Source organism: Sebastes umbrosus, chromosome 14 (genome assembly GCF_015220745.1).
Source record: "Sebastes umbrosus isolate fSebUmb1 chromosome 14, fSebUmb1.pri, whole genome shotgun sequence".
NCBI lineage: Eukaryota > Metazoa > Chordata > Actinopteri > Perciformes > Sebastidae > Sebastes > Sebastes umbrosus.
Window position 1 is genome coordinate 32,576,015 of NC_051282.1, and position 18,830 is coordinate 32,594,844.

At 41.6% G+C, this 18,830-nt stretch overlaps 1 protein-coding gene and 3 long non-coding RNA genes across 11 annotated transcripts in view; 3 read left to right on the forward strand and 1 right to left on the reverse strand.

Moving 5' to 3' along the window:
* The window catches only part of utp18 (UTP18 small subunit processome component), a 45,523-nt gene that overhangs the window by 9,996 nt on the left and 16,697 nt on the right, over window positions 1-18,830 (forward strand). For 4 of the 8 annotated variants that reach the window (XR_005209810.1, XM_037791695.1, XM_037791697.1 and 1 more), the window contains exons 4-9: window positions 3,853-3,978; window positions 4,338-5,000; window positions 5,137-5,358; window positions 8,806-8,907; window positions 15,284-15,393; window positions 15,520-15,837. Coding sequence is in view for 7 of the 8 variants with exons in the window: in XM_037791695.1 (XP_037647623.1) it covers window positions 3,853-3,978; window positions 4,338-5,000; window positions 5,137-5,358; window positions 8,806-8,907; window positions 15,284-15,393; window positions 15,520-15,837 (1,541 nt within the window). In the remaining variant the exon portion in view is untranslated. Of the gene's footprint in view, window positions 1-3,852; window positions 3,979-4,337; window positions 5,001-5,136; window positions 5,359-8,805; window positions 8,908-10,188; window positions 12,065-15,283; window positions 15,394-15,519; window positions 15,838-18,830 lie in introns of those variants that run through there. The other 4 variants (XM_037791698.1, XM_037791699.1, XM_037791696.1 and 1 more) reach the window with 3 other exon arrangements.
* Window positions 644-15,656, reverse strand: LOC119501395. The gene is made up of 4 exons (XR_005209812.1): window positions 15,550-15,656; window positions 15,313-15,398; window positions 1,825-1,928; window positions 644-1,088 (listed from the first exon to the last, which is right to left on the reverse strand). It is a non-coding gene; the product is annotated as an uncharacterized LOC119501395 (long non-coding RNA).
* Window positions 6,668-7,212, forward strand: LOC119501396. The gene is made up of 2 exons (XR_005209813.1): window positions 6,668-6,848; window positions 7,151-7,212. It is a non-coding gene; the product is annotated as an uncharacterized LOC119501396 (long non-coding RNA).
* LOC119501394 lies at window positions 13,015-14,321 on the forward strand. The gene is made up of 2 exons (XR_005209811.1): window positions 13,015-13,267; window positions 13,309-14,321. It is a non-coding gene; the product is annotated as an uncharacterized LOC119501394 (long non-coding RNA).

Consider the following 18,830-nt stretch of genomic DNA (forward strand, 5'->3'; position numbering starts at 1 on the left):
ACTTTGACGACGTGAACTAATATAGAGTAAAATAGAGCGTATCTACCTGTAGCTGACATTACAACAGCACAGCAGACATGTCACACACACATTTATCATTTTATGTCTTTTATTGGGGGCTCGTCCGGGATATATACTTACATCTTTTATATGATACTATATATATTTACTTGTTTGTTCATGTTTTACCATTTTTTTCTGTCCGTCCACGTCTGAGATGTTCCTGTTAGTGTCGTGACTTTTACTGTGACGATAATGATTTAACTTTTCTTTCCTTCTTCACTGATCTTTTCTGAATCGGAGCTGATTGTAATCTCCTGTAGAGTCGGGTACCAAACCCCGCCGACAATATGCCAAACCGGTTCCTATATTTTCCTACATGACCGGTATCTACCGGACAGAATGGCAAAGCAGACTTCTGTTCCTCATTCAGTGACACGTTAAAGCAGCAGTGGGTAGAAACGGAGCAAATGTGATTAAAAAAAGTTATTTTTATTAAACTATATCCTGACAGTAGAGCATGAGACAGGTAATCTGAAAAAAATCATGTTTCTCTGTGTCCTCCGGTGCTCCTAACGGCAACTTCAAGATTTCACAGACCGTAGGAAAATAACCAATCAGAGCTGATCTGGAGTCTGCCGTCTCTGAGCAGCTGTCAATCACTCACCAACTCTGATCAGATATGAATCAATATTCTGTTACTGTAATGTTTATTTCTCTCCTTTTTCAATTGTTTTATATTCAGACTTTTGAATAAATGATCCACTAAGTGTCTTATTATAATTTTAGTTGTACATTTTAAATCAAATTTTGACAACCTCAGAGCAGACAAATCCTGGTTGCCCTCCCCCCCCGTGATCTTTGGCGCCCAGACCCCAGGATGGGAACCACTGGTTTACAGCTCCGTAAATATATGGCTTTAGCACCCAAAGGATCCCCAGCCCTAGTGACACAGCACCACAGGACAGATGAAATACAGATCAGACTGCTGGGTGTTGGTGGTGGACAGGTGGTGGAGCGGCTGGTTAGAACCCGTCCTGCAGCGTCCTGCAGAGCTCCTGCAGAGCTCCTGCAGAGCTCCTGTTGAACTGATGATACTTGTGTTACTCAGAGTTTCAGTCCAAACAACAACACTGATTTATCATTAACAGTTTGTTTCATCTGGACACAAACAGAACTATGAAACCACAGAGACAGTCACATGTTGGAACTATTTCTTGGACTGTGTGAATCCTCCTCGTCCTTCCCCAGAATAATAGAATAATAGAATAATGTGACCGGACTGCAGAAATACCGTCTCAATATCTGTCAATAATTATCTTTGGAACACTTTGTGTCGTCGCTAGAGAGACAGTAGAGACATTAGGGTGAGGAGCTCAGAGGAGAGTCGATGAGGTGGTTCAACATCTAATCTGGATCCTCCTGGGCTCCTTCCTTTGGAGGTTTTCTGGGCAGGACCAACTGGTCGGAGACCCGGGGTAGACCCGGGGTAGACCCGGGGTAGACCTCGGGATCAGAGCTGGAAAACGTAGCATCAAACCAGGACATTTATTCAGTTAACTCTTCAGACATCTTGTCTGTTGAGTCCGTTAATCCATCGGTGGTTCCACAGAGAGTTAACGGACAGAACGAGACCGGGCGGATGGATACACAAGTCTGACAAGAAATAGTTCCAGCGTGTGACTCCGTCTGAAAGCACAACCAGTCTGTCAGAGGAAGCATCAGTCAGATGTTTGGAGTGAAACTCTGTCCTGTTAGCATGCTAGCTTGTTAGCTACTGCACGTAGCTGTAACGCGGCTATGCTAAGCTAGCTGATGACTCACCTGCTGGCTGACGCACATCCTGCTTCCTGTTTACACCTGACTGACTCCTAAAGCATCATTCTGGTTTATTCCAACGCTGCTCTCATTCTGCTCCTGTGGGAGCACTAAGAATAAGAACAATAATAACAATAATAATAATATAGTGTTTAGTGTTGCTACAAGATATACAGAGGTGGAAGAAGTACTCAAATCTTTTACTGCAGTAAAAGTACTGATACCACAGTGTAGAAATACTCAACTCAAAGTCCTGCATTCTAAATGTTACTAAGTATAAAAGTATTAGTATCAGATAAAGTACGAGATGTAGTGGAGTAAAGAGTAGAGTATTGACTGTGAGGTGTAGGAGAGTAGAAGTAGAAGGAGATAGAAATACTCAAGTAAAGTAGAAGAACCTAAAAGTTGTACTTAAGTACTTGAGTAAATATGTGTACATAGTGTACTACTGTATATAAACTATGAGCATCCAGTACATGGAAGGGAAGCACGAGGAAATACAAACACACCAACGTAAAGAGTAAGAAGTCCGAATAGCTCCTGATGAATGGACGTGTAGCAGCAACATAATAATAATAATAATTTGACTGTTTGACATTTTTAATTCCAAATAAATGAGAATGAGACGCGTGTCGGAATAAAGCAGCGTTCTCAGTTCCAGGTGTTTTCAGTTCCAGGTGTGAGGTGGGCGGAGCTATGCTGGGATTAACATGGTGTCACTAAACTATGTACTAATCATAATGATGATTTTATTTATTGGAATTTTACTGTGTTTTTATTTTGAGATTCATAATAATTTATAGTATTTATATTCCTTATATTTTTGTATTTCTATTTGTAGTTTACATTTTTTTAATATTTTATTTTAAATATTTTTTGTATATTTACAGATATAGTTTTTGCATTTTTTAATATATATATATATATATATATATTTATTTATATCGAAGTAGTTTTTACATTATTTCTATTAATTAATATTTTTATTTTGTTCTTTTTAATTTTTTTTATTAATTTGTTGGATTATTTATATATTTTGAAGTTGTCCCGCCCAACAGGTGAAACAGACCCAACAGAAAGGTGAGGGAGGTGTAATAGAGTGACAACACACCGTAGATGTGTGTGTGTGTGTGAACGTTCTAACAGCTGGAGCAGCTGTATGTCCACCAGGGGGCAGCGTGACTAGAAAGGGGACGCACGGCTCGGCAGGAGGGTTGCCAGGTTGCCAGGTTGCCATTGGCAACCATTTTGAGTAATTGGTATCCAGTTCTTGGCGTTTGGTGGCCACTTTTAACATGTAAAAAATAAGGAGAGCAAAAGGTGCACCCCAAGATGAATATGTTTAACATGTTGGTTGCATAGTGATATTAATATTAGGAATAGTGCTGTTACAGTCAGAACCAGAACCAGAACCAGAACCAGACGACGCCGCATGTAGTCGGGTGTGCACAGGCATCGGTCTACAGCTGGTCATACAGGGAACCATTTAAACCTGTTCCTGGCCCGAAGTTTGAGCCACACGACTCATTTTAGAGTCGGACCAGATTCCAGCTTCGCCGGGCGTCGTTAGCCGTGCGGTGTACCGGGGGGGGGTGTAACGATCGGCAGCATCTACTTTAAAGTGAATAAACCCAAACTGTTGAAAGGTTAGATTCCCGCTTGGCGTTCTGTCTGAACACGAGAGGAAGGTAGTTTACTAAAGACTCTGTATCTCTGTGTGATGATGTCATCGATTATAATGTTATGTAATGATTTTGTCACTCATGCTGTGCTGTCGATGATGTCATCGGAGCCGCGTGGGAGCGTAAACACTTCATTCAATTTGACCGTCTCACTTCATCTCACCTCACCTCGCCTCAGTGTTTGACGTCGTCACCTGATCTCACCCGCATCCCTCCTCACCTCACCTCACTCACTCATCCAGTCAGTGATGTCATCGTAGTGTCATCGTAGAGTCATCGTAGAGTGTAGTGACGTCGTTGTCCACAGGAGGCGGAGCCCTCACTCACTTGTCCAATGGTTGTTGGTTCTCAGAGCCCAAAGGAGGCAGAACAGCAACAGGGGGAGCCAATGGCAGTGCGGCAGGAAGTCCGTCGGGTTCCGTTCCACCAATCGGAGGGCTGTTCACGGGCGGAGTCCCCAAACTGAGACCGGTCGGAGGTGAAGACGATGTTTATAACTTATTCTGTTATTTGTTATTTTTGTTATTAATTCTTACTGTATATTTACTTGTTTTAGCATTTTATTTTTATCTTGAATTATTTATTTTATTTTATTTATGTTAATTATTTACATCATTATTTTATTTGTATTTTTCATTTAATTTTTAAATTAATTTTTTAATATTTTTTTATTTCATATTTTGGATTATTTAAATATATATATATATTTTAGTGTTTAGTTACATTGAACAATGTATAGAACTATTTTTAATATTTATTTGTATGTTTTTGTATTTTGTTATATATTATTATTATATCATTATGATATTGAGGAGTTGGTTTGTTGTTTCCTGACAGACGGGTCTTCTGGGCGTTCTCGAGCCGCAGCGCCGCGTCCCCCCAGCCATCGCCATGACGACACAGAGAGCCCCTCTCCTCAGGCGCTGTCGCCCGTGGAGACGAGTCGCTCCCAGCGTCCCTCTCTGCCCAACCTGACCTCCTCTCCCTCCCCCTCCTCCCCATCCTCCGCAGCCTCCTCCCCCTCCAGCAGCATGAAGCACTCCTCCTCCGCCCCCCCGCCGCCTCCTCCTCTCTGTCGGCGTGGTAACGCCCCCTCCCCTCCTTCCTCCTCCTCCTCCTCGTACAACAGGGAGAAGCCCCTCCCCCCGACGCCAAACAACACCCCGCCCCTCCCCTCCAAACCTCCTCCGTCTCCTGGCAACAGCAGACGCCCTCCCACCTCAGGAGGAAACCCCGCCTCCTCCACCTCTTCCTCCTCCCTGGCCCCGCCCCCTCCGCCCTACCGCATCACTAACGGTCCGACAGGCGGCGGCGAGGCGGCGCCCGAGCTGCCGCAGCGTCACAACTCCCTCAGCAACAAGAGGACCGCCCCCTCGCCGGGAGGCCACACCCCCACCAGAGGCCCCGCCCCTCCTCCACCCCCCGCCTCCCCCACCCCCTCCCAACAGGGCGCCAACAGGCCACCGCCGCCCGTCAGAGAGACGCCAGGTAGAGGAGCAGGTGAGGGCTCAACACACAGTACATCAAATATTACTACAATATAATACTACAAACACACAGTACATCAAATACTACTACAATATAATACTACAAACACACAGTACATCAAATACTACTATCTGATCCCTGTCCTCAGCTCCTCCTGTTCCCGTCCAGCCGTCGTCGTTGAGGGCCGGCGGTAGAGAAGCTCCGCCCCCTCCTCCTTACAGGACTCATGGTAGCCCCTCCCTCTCCGCTGACCCCCCCGCTAGAGGGAAACCTCCTCCCCCGCCCACCCGCACCCCCGCTGCTCCTCCTCCGCCTCCTCCTCCTCTCCGCAACGGACACTCCTCCTCCTCCATCCCTCGCTCATTTGTCGGTGAGTCTCCTCTCTCCATCAGACCAGGTACTCTGTTACTACTGTAGTAATACTCTCTCCATCAGACCAGGTACTCTGTTACTACTGTAGTAATACTCTCTCCATCAGACCAGGTACTCTGTTACTACTGTAGTAATACTCTCTCCATCAGACCAGGTACTCTGTTACTACTGTAGTAATACTCTCTCCATCAGACCAGGTACTCTGTTACTACTGTAGTAATACTCTCTCCATCAGACCAGGTACTCTGTTACTACTGTAGTAATACTCTCTCCATCAGACCAGGTACTCTGTTACTACTGTAGTAATACTCTCTCCATCAGACCAGGTACTCTGTTACTACTGTAGTAATACTCTCTCCATCAGACCAGGTACTCTGTTACTACTGTAGTAATACTCTCTCCATCAGACCAGGTACTCTGTTACTACTGTAGTAATACTCTCTCCATCAGACCAGGTACTCTGTTACTACTGTAGTAATACTCTCTCCATCAGACCTGGTACTCTGTTACTACTGTAGTAATACTCTCTCCATCAGACCAGGTACTCTGTTACTACTGTAGTAATACTCTCTCCATCAGACCAGGTACTCTGTTACTACTGTAGTAATACTCTCTCCATCAGACCAGGTACTCTGTTACTACTGTAGTAATACTCTCTCCATCAGACCTGGTACTCTGTTACTACTGTAGTAATACTCTCTCCATCAGACCAGGTACTCTGTTACTACTGTAGTAATACTCTCTCCATCAGACCAGGTACTCTGTTACTACTGTAGTAATACTCTCTCCATCAGACCTGGTACTCTGTTACTACTGTAGTAATACTCTCTCCATCAGACCAGGTACTCTGTTACTACTGTAGTAATACTCTCTCCATCAGACCTGGTACTCTGTTACTACTGTAGTAATACTCTCTCCATCAGACCAGGTACTCTGTTACTACTGTAGTAATACTCTCTCCATCAGACCTGGTACTCTGTTACTACTGTAGTAATACTCTCTCCATCAGACCAGGTACTCTGTTACTACTGTAGTAATACTCTCTCCATCAGACCAGGTACTCTGTTACTACTGTAGTAATACTCTCTCCATCAGACCAGGTACTCTGTTACTACTGTAGTAATACTCTCTCCATCAGACCTGGTACTCTGTTACTACTGTAGTAATACTCTCTCCATCAGACCAGGTACTCTGTTACTACTGTAGTAATACTCTCTCCATCAGACCAGGTACTCTGTTACTACTGTAGTAATACTCTCTCCATCAGACCAGGTACTCTGTTACTACTGTAGTAATACTCTCTCCATCAGACCAGGTACTCTGTTACTACTGTAGTAATACTCTCTCCATCAGACCAGGTACTCTGTTACTACTGTAGTAATACTCTCTCCATCAGACCTGGTACTCTGTTACTACTGTAGTAATACTCTCATCCATCAGACCAGGTACTCTGTTACTACTGTAGTAATACTCTCTCCATCAGACCTGGTACTCTGTTTACTACTGTAGTAATACTCTCTCCATCAGACCAGGTACTCTGTTACTACTGTAGTAATACTCTCTCCATCAGACCAGGTACTCTGTTACTACTGTAGTAATACTCTCTCCATCAGACCAGGTACTCTGTTACTACTGTAGTAATACTCTCTCCATCAGACCAGGTACTCTGTTACTACTGTAGTAATACTCTCTCCATCAGACCAGGTACTCTGTTACTACTGTAGTAATACTCTCTCCATCAGACCAGGTACTCTGTTACTACTGTAGTAATACTCTCTCCATCAGACCAGGTACTCTGTTACTACTGTAGTAATACTCTCTCCATCAGACCTGGTACTCTGTTACTACTGTAGTAATACTCTCTCCATCAGACCTGGTACTCTGTTACTACTGTAGTAATACTCTCTCCATCAGACCTGGTACTCTGTTACTACTGTAGTAATACTCTCTCCATCAGACCTGGTACTCTGTTACTACTGTAGTAATACTCTCTCCATCAGACCAGGTACTCTGTTACTACTGTAGTAATACTCTCTCCATCAGACCAGGTACTCTGTTACTACTGTAGTAATACTCTCTCCATCAGACCAGGTACTCTGTTACTACTGTAGTAATACTCTCTCCATCAGACCAGGTACTCTGTTACTACTGTAGTAATACTCTCTCCATCAGACCAGGTACTCTGTTACTACTGTAGTAATACTCTCTCCATCAGACCAGGTACTCTGTTACTACTGTAGTAATACTCTCTCCATCAGACCTGGTACTCTGTTACTACTGTAGTAATACATTGACTATGGAGAAGTACCTCATACTACGGAGGACGAAACCTGCCAATATCAAAAATAAATAAATGACTCAATCAATAAATCAATATGTCATTAAATGCAGCGAAAATTATATTAAAAATAAATGTAGTTATTAATTAATTTATAAAATGTGACATAAACTGATATTTCTGTTTTAATTTGCTTCTTTTTTTATTTGTATGGGAAATAAATAAAGGTAAATATATATACATACTTAAATAAATACATACATTTCAAAATGAATATAAAATAAATAAATAATAAATGCAAAAAATAGATTTATTAAAAGGCAAATTAAAACAGATCAATTAATTAATGACTACATTTATTTTTATATTATTTTTGCTACATTTAATGACATTGATTTATTGATCAAGTCATTTATTTATTTATATTTGATTTTGGCAGGTTCTGTCCTTAATTTGCTTCTTTATTTATTTATATATCCTTGTATTAATTCCCTTATTTATTTACTCTCCTGTTTCATTTTCCCTTTAATTTATTTATTTTGCATTTATTTTTTAATTTATTTTTATATTTATTTTATATTCATTTTTAAATGTATGTATTTATTTAAGTATTTATACATATATTTACCTTTATTTATTTCCCATATAAATAATTAGATAAAGAAGCAAATTAAAACAGAAATATCAATTTATGTCATATTTTATCAATTAATTAATGACTACATTTATTTATAATATTATTCTGCTACATTTAATGACATATTTATTTATTGATCGAGTCATTTATTTATTGATTCATTATTTATTGATTTTGTCAGATTCCATCCTCCATACATACAACCACACAGAAACACCTCAACTATCCCTTTTAAAGGTCAATCAATTCACGGCAACAACTTGTCTCCGTCTCTATGACAACGAATATGAGCAGATGTGTTTCTAATGCTAAAGATGAATTCAGCTTCTTCACTGATTCATCTATACCGTATTGATATCTGTTGAGTTTCTGTTAGGGCGCCACGACTTCTTCCTCTTCCTCCTCTTCCTCCTCTTCCTTCATCAGTCTCTCCGTCCTCTGACCTCTGACCTCTGACCTTTGATTCGTCCTTTATTTGTCTTCCACCTCTGAGTTTGTCCAGAGCTGACGTGTCGTCTGTTTTCCTGCAGATGATTTTGAGTCCAAGTATTCGTTTCATCCTCTGGACGACTTCCCTCCTCCAGACGAGTACCGACACTTCGCCAAGATCTACCCCAGCAAGGCCAACAGAGGTACACGCACGCACGCACGCACGCACGCACGCACGCACGCACGCACACACGCACACACGCACACAGTACCAGTACTACTGCAGTACTGTGTATTTATACACCACTATATGAGGGTTAGTTCTCCGTTCTCTTTATCATCCATGGTCAGCTCCATCGGGGCCGTTTCAATGCAGAGAACACTGCCTTTTTTTGGGGAAATATTTCAGACTTTTGTTTGAACATATTTCCGTCTTTCTTTGGGATGTTTTTTTGGCCATATTTCGGACACACGGCATTTTTTCTGCCTTTTTTCTGACATATTTCGGCCTTCTTTAAAAAAAAATTCAAACATATTTTCGGACATATTTTGTCCTTTTTTAGAAGTGTGCAGCTTTAGCTCTGCTCTGCTCTGTCTAGCTCTGCTCTGTCTAGCTCTGCTCTGTGTAGCTCTGCTCTGTGTAGCTCTGCTCTGCTCTGTGTAGTTCTGCTCTGTGTAGTTCTGCTCTGTGTAGTTCTGCTCTGCTCTGTGTAGCTCTGCTCTGTGTAGTTCTGCTCTGTGTAGCTCTGCTTTTCCTGTCAATGTGTGAAACCCAAAGTGTTTCCATCCTTTACTGGATGTGTAGTGTTTACCACGCTGGATTTAACATGTGAGGGTGCAGGTTGTATCCACGACGACCCTCCAACGTTGTAGACTCTCTGAGGTTTGTTTTGGTTGACGGATACGGAACGGATATGACGTCACGTTACTCAGACTACCACAATAAAAGATATGACGTCACGTTACTCAGACTACCACAATAAAAGATATGACGTCACGTTACTCAGACTACCACAATAAAAGATATGACGTCACGTTACTCAGACTACCACAATAAAAGATATGACGTCACGTTACTCAGACTATCACAATAAAAGATATGACGTCACGTTACTCAGACTACCACAATAAAAGATATGACGTCACGTTACTCAGACTACCACAATAAAAGATATGATGTCACATTACTCAGACTACCACAATAAAAGATATGACGTCACGTTACTCAGACTACCACAATAAAAGATATGATGTCACATTACTCAGACTACCACAATAAAAGATATGACGTCATGTTACTCAGACTACCACAATAAAAGCGGTAACTTCCTTGTAGCTCCTCAGAGACTCAGATGAAGCAGATAGATCCATCCTGGTGTTAAAACATCTGGTTAGAAATCATTAAAACTGTTTTCCCGCCTCTACTGGTTCGGTTGTTGTTTCTCTTTCTGAGCGTTGATCTTCTGTCTGTGTGTCTGTTGCAGTGATGAGAGGAGCTCCTCCTCTTCCTCCTGTTGGGAGGTGAACCACACACACACACACACACACACACACACACACACCTCCATCCTGTTTGATGACATCACATCTGCAGCATCCAGCTTCGTCATCCTCGACGTCCTGCGTCAGCGCCTCATCTACGCTCACAGCTGATTGGCTGAGGAGAGGTCTGATCATGTGACTTTGACCTCAACTTGTTTCTTCTTCTTCTTCTTCTTCTTCTTCTTCTTCTTCTTCTTCTTCTCTGGACGTCATGAACTCGGTTGACACTGAGACCGACGTGTGGAAACACCTATAAATACTTCGACTGCGTCATCATCAGCAGCCTCACCTTGTCCTGGTGATGTCGGCGATGTGACGCATCTCACTTTGGCGGGACGTGACCTGATGTGACGCGGATCACTTCCTGAGGTGATCGAGTCTTTAAGTGCCAAGATGGACGAAACTAACTCACCTGAGCTCGCCTGACTCCTCCTCCTCCTGCTGCAGCGGGTCGTACCATGTGACGGCGTGGGGGGGGTTGACGGGACAGACAATCAGTCAAACAAGAAGTCTTCCTCCTGCAGCAAGGACTCTTCTATCCTCCCTTCCTCCCTTCCTTCCTTCCTCCCTTGTCTCCTCTAACTACAAACTGAACTTGTTGCATGTCGTCTTTATTTGAGCGTTTGGTGTCGGGTCGGCACGGCGACGCCTACATGCAGTGTTAAATAATTACCCAGAATTCATAGTGTTGAACTTCTGAGTTTCTGAGTTTGCTGTCAAGAAAATATTACAAGAGTTAATGTTGGTAATTTTATGGAGTAAAAAGCTTACGCTTACGAACGATTAAAAAGTCGTAATATTTTTAGAAAGTTCGGAGAAACAAGTTTTAATTTAATTGAAATAAAGTCAAAAGTTTACAGAATAAAACAGTCACAAAGTTTATCGTTGTGATTTTACAAATAAAAGACAATATTATTATGTTATTATTAATATTAATATATTAATATTATTATTATGAGAATGAAGTTGTATTTTACCATAAAAAGCAAAACAGGAACGTTTCTTCATAAAAATACGACTTTATCTCATAAAACTGTGATTTATGTCTTGATTTCTATGTTATGATTATGACACGTTTTTATTCTCATGATATTAAGACTTAATTCCAGTAATATGGATTTGTTAATAATAATTAGGACTTGATTCTCCGTCCTCTAATCGTCTTCATAAATGTGAAGTTTAAAACTGCAGGTTTGATTTAAATCATGTGACACTTTTCTGTTTTCATCTTTTATTGATTTGAAAGATATGAAACAGCCTCGTTAATGTTCTGAAGTGATGATTGATGATCTTTGTGTCCGTGTGGAGCTCCAGTCGTAGTTTAACATACAGACTGTTTACGACCCGTTATCTCTTTCTGGTTATAAATAAAGACTTATTGAACATAATAAAGAGATATAGAGATAATATCAGGGGGAAGGGAATTACACAAAATATATAAAAACAGTAGAAAGTACAAATAAAGGAATAATATGGGTAAAAGATGAATATTAAAATGTAAAAATAAACGATAGAATTCTTTATGGAAAGCAGAAAATCTGATTTTTCTTGGTGAATTTAGATTTTTTTAAATATGAAATCATTAAAGACTGATGATGTATTAATGTTTTATTATTTTTCTATCATTACTGAAACTCAAAATTACAACCAGCTCAGTTTTACATTTTTAAAAAAGTGAATTTTCACACATTTTACCATTTTTATTTTCATCCTATTGTGACTTTTTATTCATAAAATGATGACTCCATGTTGTGATTCTATATTCTGTATGACACCAGAATATGTTTTAATATGATGGAAAATACATTTAGACTGGTGGAGAGATGTGTTGAGATGTGTTGAGGTAACTTCTCACTAAGTTAATGTTCTCTTACTTTAGAGGGCAACAGCAGAGAAACATGTGATAACAACGTGGTCACCAGACTCCATTCAGAAAGCAGCACACTTTACGTTCTCCTGGTCATCAGCAAAATACGCTTAGCATAGTAGTAATCTACAGTCAGTAATCTACTGCTTCCTACCAGACTCCATACAAAACATCTGATAGTTTCATGTTCTCTCACTGCAGAGCAACAGGAGAGCAACATGTGATCACTCCTCATGAGGTCCAGTTGGTTCTGCTAAATTCAGCTCACTAGTTATCTTCTAGAAACACAGTTCACTTCACTGATGTCAAACTGAACCGGGTCACCACCAGACTCCATTCAGGAAGAAGCACATTTAATGTTCTCCTGGTTATGGGCAACATACACACCAGCCACTTTATTAGGTACACCTTGCTAGTACCGGGTGGTCTCCTCTTTATTAGGTACACCTTGCTAGTACCGGCTGGTATCCACTTTATTAGGTACACCTTGCTAGTACCGGGTGGTCTCCACTTTATTAGGTACACCTTGCTAGTACCGGGTGGTCTTCATCTGCTTCCAGGTTGGACGTGTTGTGCGTTCAGAGATGGTATTCTGCATACCTTGGTTGTAACGAGTGGTTATTTAAGTTACTGTTGCCTTTCTATCATCTCCAACCACTCTGCCCATTCTCCTCTGACCTCTGACATCAACAAGGCATTTCCGTCCACACAACTGTCGCTCACTGGATCTGTTCTCTTGTTGGGACCATTCTCTGTAAACCCTAGAGATGGTTGTGCGTGAAAATCCCAGTAGATCAGCAGTTTAATACTCAGACCAGCCCGTCTGGCACCAACAACCATGCCACGTTCAAAGTCACTTAAATCCCCTTTCTTCCCCATTCTGATGCTCGGTTTGAACTTCAGCAAGTCGTCTTCACCACGTCTAGATGACGTAATGCATTGAGTTGCTGCCATGTGATTGGCTGATTAGCTATTTGTGTTAACAAGCAATTGAACAGGTGTGCCTAATAAAGTGGCCGGTGAGTGTACGTTTGGCCTAGTAGTAAATCTACAAGCAGACTCCAGTTCAACCTGTTGGCTTTGGGCTGTTCCTACCAGACTCCATTCAGAAATCAGCTGATTTAATGTTCTCTTGTTAATTAGTTGTATTCCTCGTGTCTGAGAACCAGATGTGGTAACTTTAAAGATTGTCCAGGTGTCTGAGAACCAGATGTGGTAACTTTAAAGATTGTCCAGGTGTCTGAGAACCAGATGTGGTAACTTTAAAGATTGTCCAGGTGTCTGAGAACCAGATGTGGTAACTTTAAAGATTGTCCAGGTGTCTGAGAACCAGATGTGGTAACTTTAAAGATTGTCCAGGTGTCTGAGAACCAGATGTGGTAACTTTAAAGATTGTCCAGGTGTCTGAGAACCAGATGTGGTAACTTTAAAGATTGTCCAGGTGTCTGAGAACCAGATGTGGTAACTTTAAAGATTGTCCAGGTGTCTGAGAACCAGATGTGGTAACTTTAAAGATTGTCCAGGTGTCTGAGAACCAGATGTGGTAACTTTAAAGATTGTCCAGGTGTCTGAGAACCAGATGTGGTAACTTTAAAGATTGTCCAGGTGTCTGAGGTAACTTCGGCTCATTAATCTACAGACATCTGAACAAATACTCTAGTCAAGCTATCTGCTGTCTACTGTCTTACTGTGTATTTAGTTTCATTACAAATGAGTTGATCCCTTTGTGTCAGAGCAACATGTGATGACTCCTCATCAGGTTCAGTTGTTTCAGGTCACAGGTTCTCTGTGATGTTTGCTACCAGACTCCGTTCAATAATGAGCTCATTTGAGGTTCTCTTGTTTTGAGCAAAGTCCTTCCTGTAGCTCTTCTTCTCTTGTGTTTGACATGTGCAGTAGGTAACGATGCATTTTTAACTGCGACAGGAAGCCCCCCCGTTTGCCTTACAAAGTGTTTGCTGTAAATCTTCAGTCATTGTAAAAAGTTACTAAACAAACAGAAACACATCATTATTAATAATAATAATAATAGTAATGATTATTAACAGTGACTTATCTCCTCTGCTGGAGGAGCGACCGTAGTGCTAACTGTAGTGATGATCGTAGCTTTAGATTCATACTGGGACTGCTGGTTTGTTCTGATCCCAGTTTAACAGCATGTTCTCTGTATTTTAAATAATAATAATAAACTCTCCATCGTTTGATGATTCTCTGATTTCTCCTCTCGTCAGTCTCAAGTTTAAAAGATCTCCACACACATTCAGAGATCTACGGCTGAATTCATCTGACAGAATAACCAAGAATCCCCAGCTTGATATAATACATTATATATTATTATAATACATTAATACAATAACGTATTCATACAGTCATACATCAATTACAAAAGCCAGTTAATTCATATAGCACATTTATATCATTATTATATTAATATCATTTTATAAACATGACAAAGTGGTTCATCAGTCCAAAGTCAATATTATTTTATTTTTTGTTTTTTACTTTGATAATTGTCTGTATTTTGTATTATGTTTTTTAATATTGATATTATTTGTATCAATGTTTTGTATTAGTTTTTTTGTATTTTGTATAATTTGATTCATATTTAGTATTAGTTTATTAGTATATCATATCATTTTTATTAGTATTTTAATTGGTATTATATATCAGTTGTATTTGTTTTTTATTATTTTGTATTAGATTTATTTTTTTATTAGTATTTTACATTAGTAGTATTAGTATTAGTATTTGCTTATTATAATTATTATTTTGTTTTAGTTGTAATAGTATTTATAGTTGTTTTTTTATTATTATTTTGTATTAGTTTTTATTCTTAGTATTTTTCATTAGTATTTTTTATTAGTTGTATTAGTTTTTGTATTCGTATATTATTATTTTGTATTGGTTCTTAGTTTATTAGTATCTTTATTAGTATTTTATAAATAGTTATATTAGTATACATTTTTTTTATTATTATTTTGTATACATTTTGATTTTTATTAGTATTTTATATTAGTTTTTATTTTATCTGTATTCTTTAATAGTATTTTATATAAGTATTTGTATTCATTTTTAAATATTATTTTATTTCTATTGGTATTTTCCCAACAAGGAACTAAACTCTCTGGTCCCAACCTGGCAACCCGGACTCTATTAACCCCCTATGACAGTCAGTGAACACGGGGGGTTCAGAGGTCACCGGAAACACATGAAGAAGAACTCTGGTCACATCCGGCGGCTCCACATGTTGAACCACCAGCTGCTGTTAGCAGGTTCGACTGTATGCTGGAGGAGTTGGGTTTGTTGCCGTGTGGAGGACATGAAGAACACGGAGAACACGGAGAACACGGAGAACACGGAGAACACGGAGAACATGGAGAACACGGAGAACACGGAGAACACGGAGAACACGGAGAACACGGAGAACACGGAGAACACGGAGAACACGGAGAACACGGAGAACACGGAGGAGCTGAACGTCATCAGGCTGCCGCAGACGGAGGAGAAGCAACCGGACAGGAAGAAGAAGAAGAAGAAGAAGAGGCCTCGCGCAGCGAGCAGCGAGCCGCAGGAAGAGGCTCTGAAGCGGCAGAAACACGTCCAGAGTCTGTCAGAGCTGCGAGAGAAGGACAGCTCGGTTCAGCTGCTGGAGGAGCTGCTGTTCGGACAGGAGGACCAGCTGCTGGACAAACTGCTGCTGCAGGTAACTGACAAACTGCTGCAGGTAACTGACAAACTGCTGCTGCAGGTAACTGACAAACTGCTGCAGGTAACTGACAAACTGCTGCTGCAGGTAACTGACAAACTGCTGCAGGTAACTGACAAACTGCTGCAGGTAACTGACAAACTGCTGCTGCAGGTAACTGACAAACTGCTGCAGGTAACTGACAAACTGCTGCTGCAGGTAACTGACAAACTGCTGCAGGTAACTGACAAACTGCTGCAGGTACCTGACAAACTGCTGCTGCAGGTAACTGACAAACTGCTGCAGGTAACTGACAAACTGCTGCTGCAGGTAACTGACAAACTGCTGCAGGTAACTGACAAACTGCTGCTGCAGGTAACTGACAAACTGCTGCAGGTAACTGACAAACTGCTGCAGGTAACTGACAAACTGCTGCAGGTAACTGACAAACTGCTGCAGGTAACTGACAAACTGCTGCAGGTAACTGACAAACTGCTGCAGGTAACTGACAAACTGCTGCTGCAGGTAACTGACAAACTGCTGCAGGGTAACTGACAAACTGCTGCTGCAGGTAACTGACAAACTGCTGCAGGTAACTGACAAACTGCTGCAGGTAACTGACAAACTGCTGCTGCAGGTAACTGACAAACTGCTGCAGGTAACTGACAAACTGCTGCTGCAGGTAACTGACAAACTGCTGCAGGTAACTGACAAACTGCTGCAGGTAACTGACAAACTGCTGCAGGTAACTGACAAACTGCTGCTGCAGGTAACTGACAAACTGCTGCAGGTAACTGACAAACTGCTGCTGCAGGTAACTGACAAACTGCTGCAGGTAACTGACAAACTGCTGCTGCAGGTAACTGACAAACTGCCTGCAGGTAACTGACAAACTGCTGCAGGTAACTGACAAACTGCTGCAGGTAACTGACAAACTGCTGCAGGTAACTGACAAACTGCTGCAGGTAACTGACAAACTGCTGCAGGTAACTGACAAACTGCTGCTGCAGGTAACTGACAAACTGCTGCAGGTAACTGACAAACTGCTGCAGGTAACTGACAAACTGCTGCTGCAGGTAACTGACAAACTGCTGCTGCAGGTAACTGACAAACTGCTGCAGGTAACTGACAAACTGCTGCAGGTAACTGACAAACTGCTGCAGGTAACTGACAAACTGCTGCAGGTAACTGACAAACTGCTGCTGCAGGTAACTGACAAACTGCTGCTGCAGGTAACTGACAAACTGCTGCTGCAGGTAACTGACAAACTGCTGCAGGTAACTGACAAACTGCTGCAGGTAACTGACAAACTGCTGCAGGTAACTGACAAACTGCTGCAGGTAACTGACAAACTGCTGCTGCAGGTAACTGACAAACTGCTGCAGGTAACTGACAAACTGCTGCTGCAGGTAACTGACAAACTGCTGCAGGTAACTGACAAACTGCTGCAGGTAACTGACAAACTGCTGCTGCAGGTAACTGACAAACTGCTGCAGGTAACTGACAAACTGCTGCAGGTAACTGACAAACTGCTGCAGGTAACTGACAAACTGCTGCAGGTAACTGACAAACTGCTGCTGCAGGTAACTGACAAACTGCTGCTGCAGGTAACTGACAAACTGCTGCAGGTAACTGACAAACTGCTGCTGCAGGTAACTGACAAACTGCTGCAGGTAACTGACAAACTGCTGCTGCAGGTAACTGACAAACTGCTGCAGGTAACTGACAAACTGCTGCTGCAGGTAACTGACAAACTGCTGCAGGTAACTGACAAACTGCTGCTGCAGGTAACTGACAAACTGCTGCAGGTAACTGACAAACTGCTGCAGGTAACTGACAAACTGCTGCTGCAGGTAACTGACAAACTGCTGCAGGTAACTGACAAACTGCTGCAGGTAACTGACAAACTGCTGCAGGTAACTGACAAACTGCTGCTGCAGGTAACTGACAAACTGCTGCAGGTAACTGACAAACTGCTGCAGGTAACTGACAAACTGCTGCAGGTAACTGACAAACTGCTGCAGGTAACTGACAAACTGCTGCTGCAGGTAACTGACAAACTGCTGCAGGTAACTGACAAACTGCTTGCAGGTAACTGACAAACTGCTGCTGCAGGTAACTGACAAACTGCTGCAGGTAACTGACAAACTGCTGCAGGTAACTGACAAACTGCTGCTGCAGGTAACTGACAAACTGCTGCAGGTAACTGACAAACTGCTGCTGCAGGTAACTGACAAACTGCTGCAGGTACCTGACAAACTGCTGCAGGTAACTGACAAACTGCTGCAGGTAACTGACAAAACTGCTGCAGGTAACTGACAAACTGCTGCAGGTAACTGACAAACTGCTGCTGCAGGTAACTGACAAACTGCTGCAGGTAACTGACAAACTGCTGCAGGTAACTGACAAACTGCTGCAGGTAACTGACAAACTGCTGCAGGTAACTGACAAACTGCTGCAGGTAACTGACAAACTGCTGCTGCAGGTAACTGACAAACTGCTGCTGCAGGTAACTGACAAACTGCTGCTGCAGGTAACTGACAAACTGCTGCTGCAGGTAACTGACAAACTGCTGCTGCAGGTAACTGTATCTCACCACCAGACTACATTCACTAAACAACTAGTTGAATGTTCTCCAACATGTGATAACGCCTCATGAGGTCCAGTTGTTTCTGGTGAATTCAGCTCACTAGTTATCTTCTAGAAACACAGTTCACTTCACTGATGTCAAACTGAACCGGGTCACCACCAGACTCCATTCAGGAAGAAGCACATTTAATGTTCTCTTGTTAATTAGTTGTATTCCTCGTGTCTGAGAACCAGATGTGGTAACTTTAAAGATTGTCCAGGTGTCTGAGAATCAGATGTGGTAACTTTAAAGATTGTCCAGGTGTCTGAGAACCAGATGTGGTAACTTTAAAGATTGTCCAGGTGTCTGAGGTAACTTCGGCTCATTAATCTACAGACATCTGAACACATATTCTAGTCATGCTATCTGCTGTCTACTGTCTTACTGTGTATTTAGTTTCATT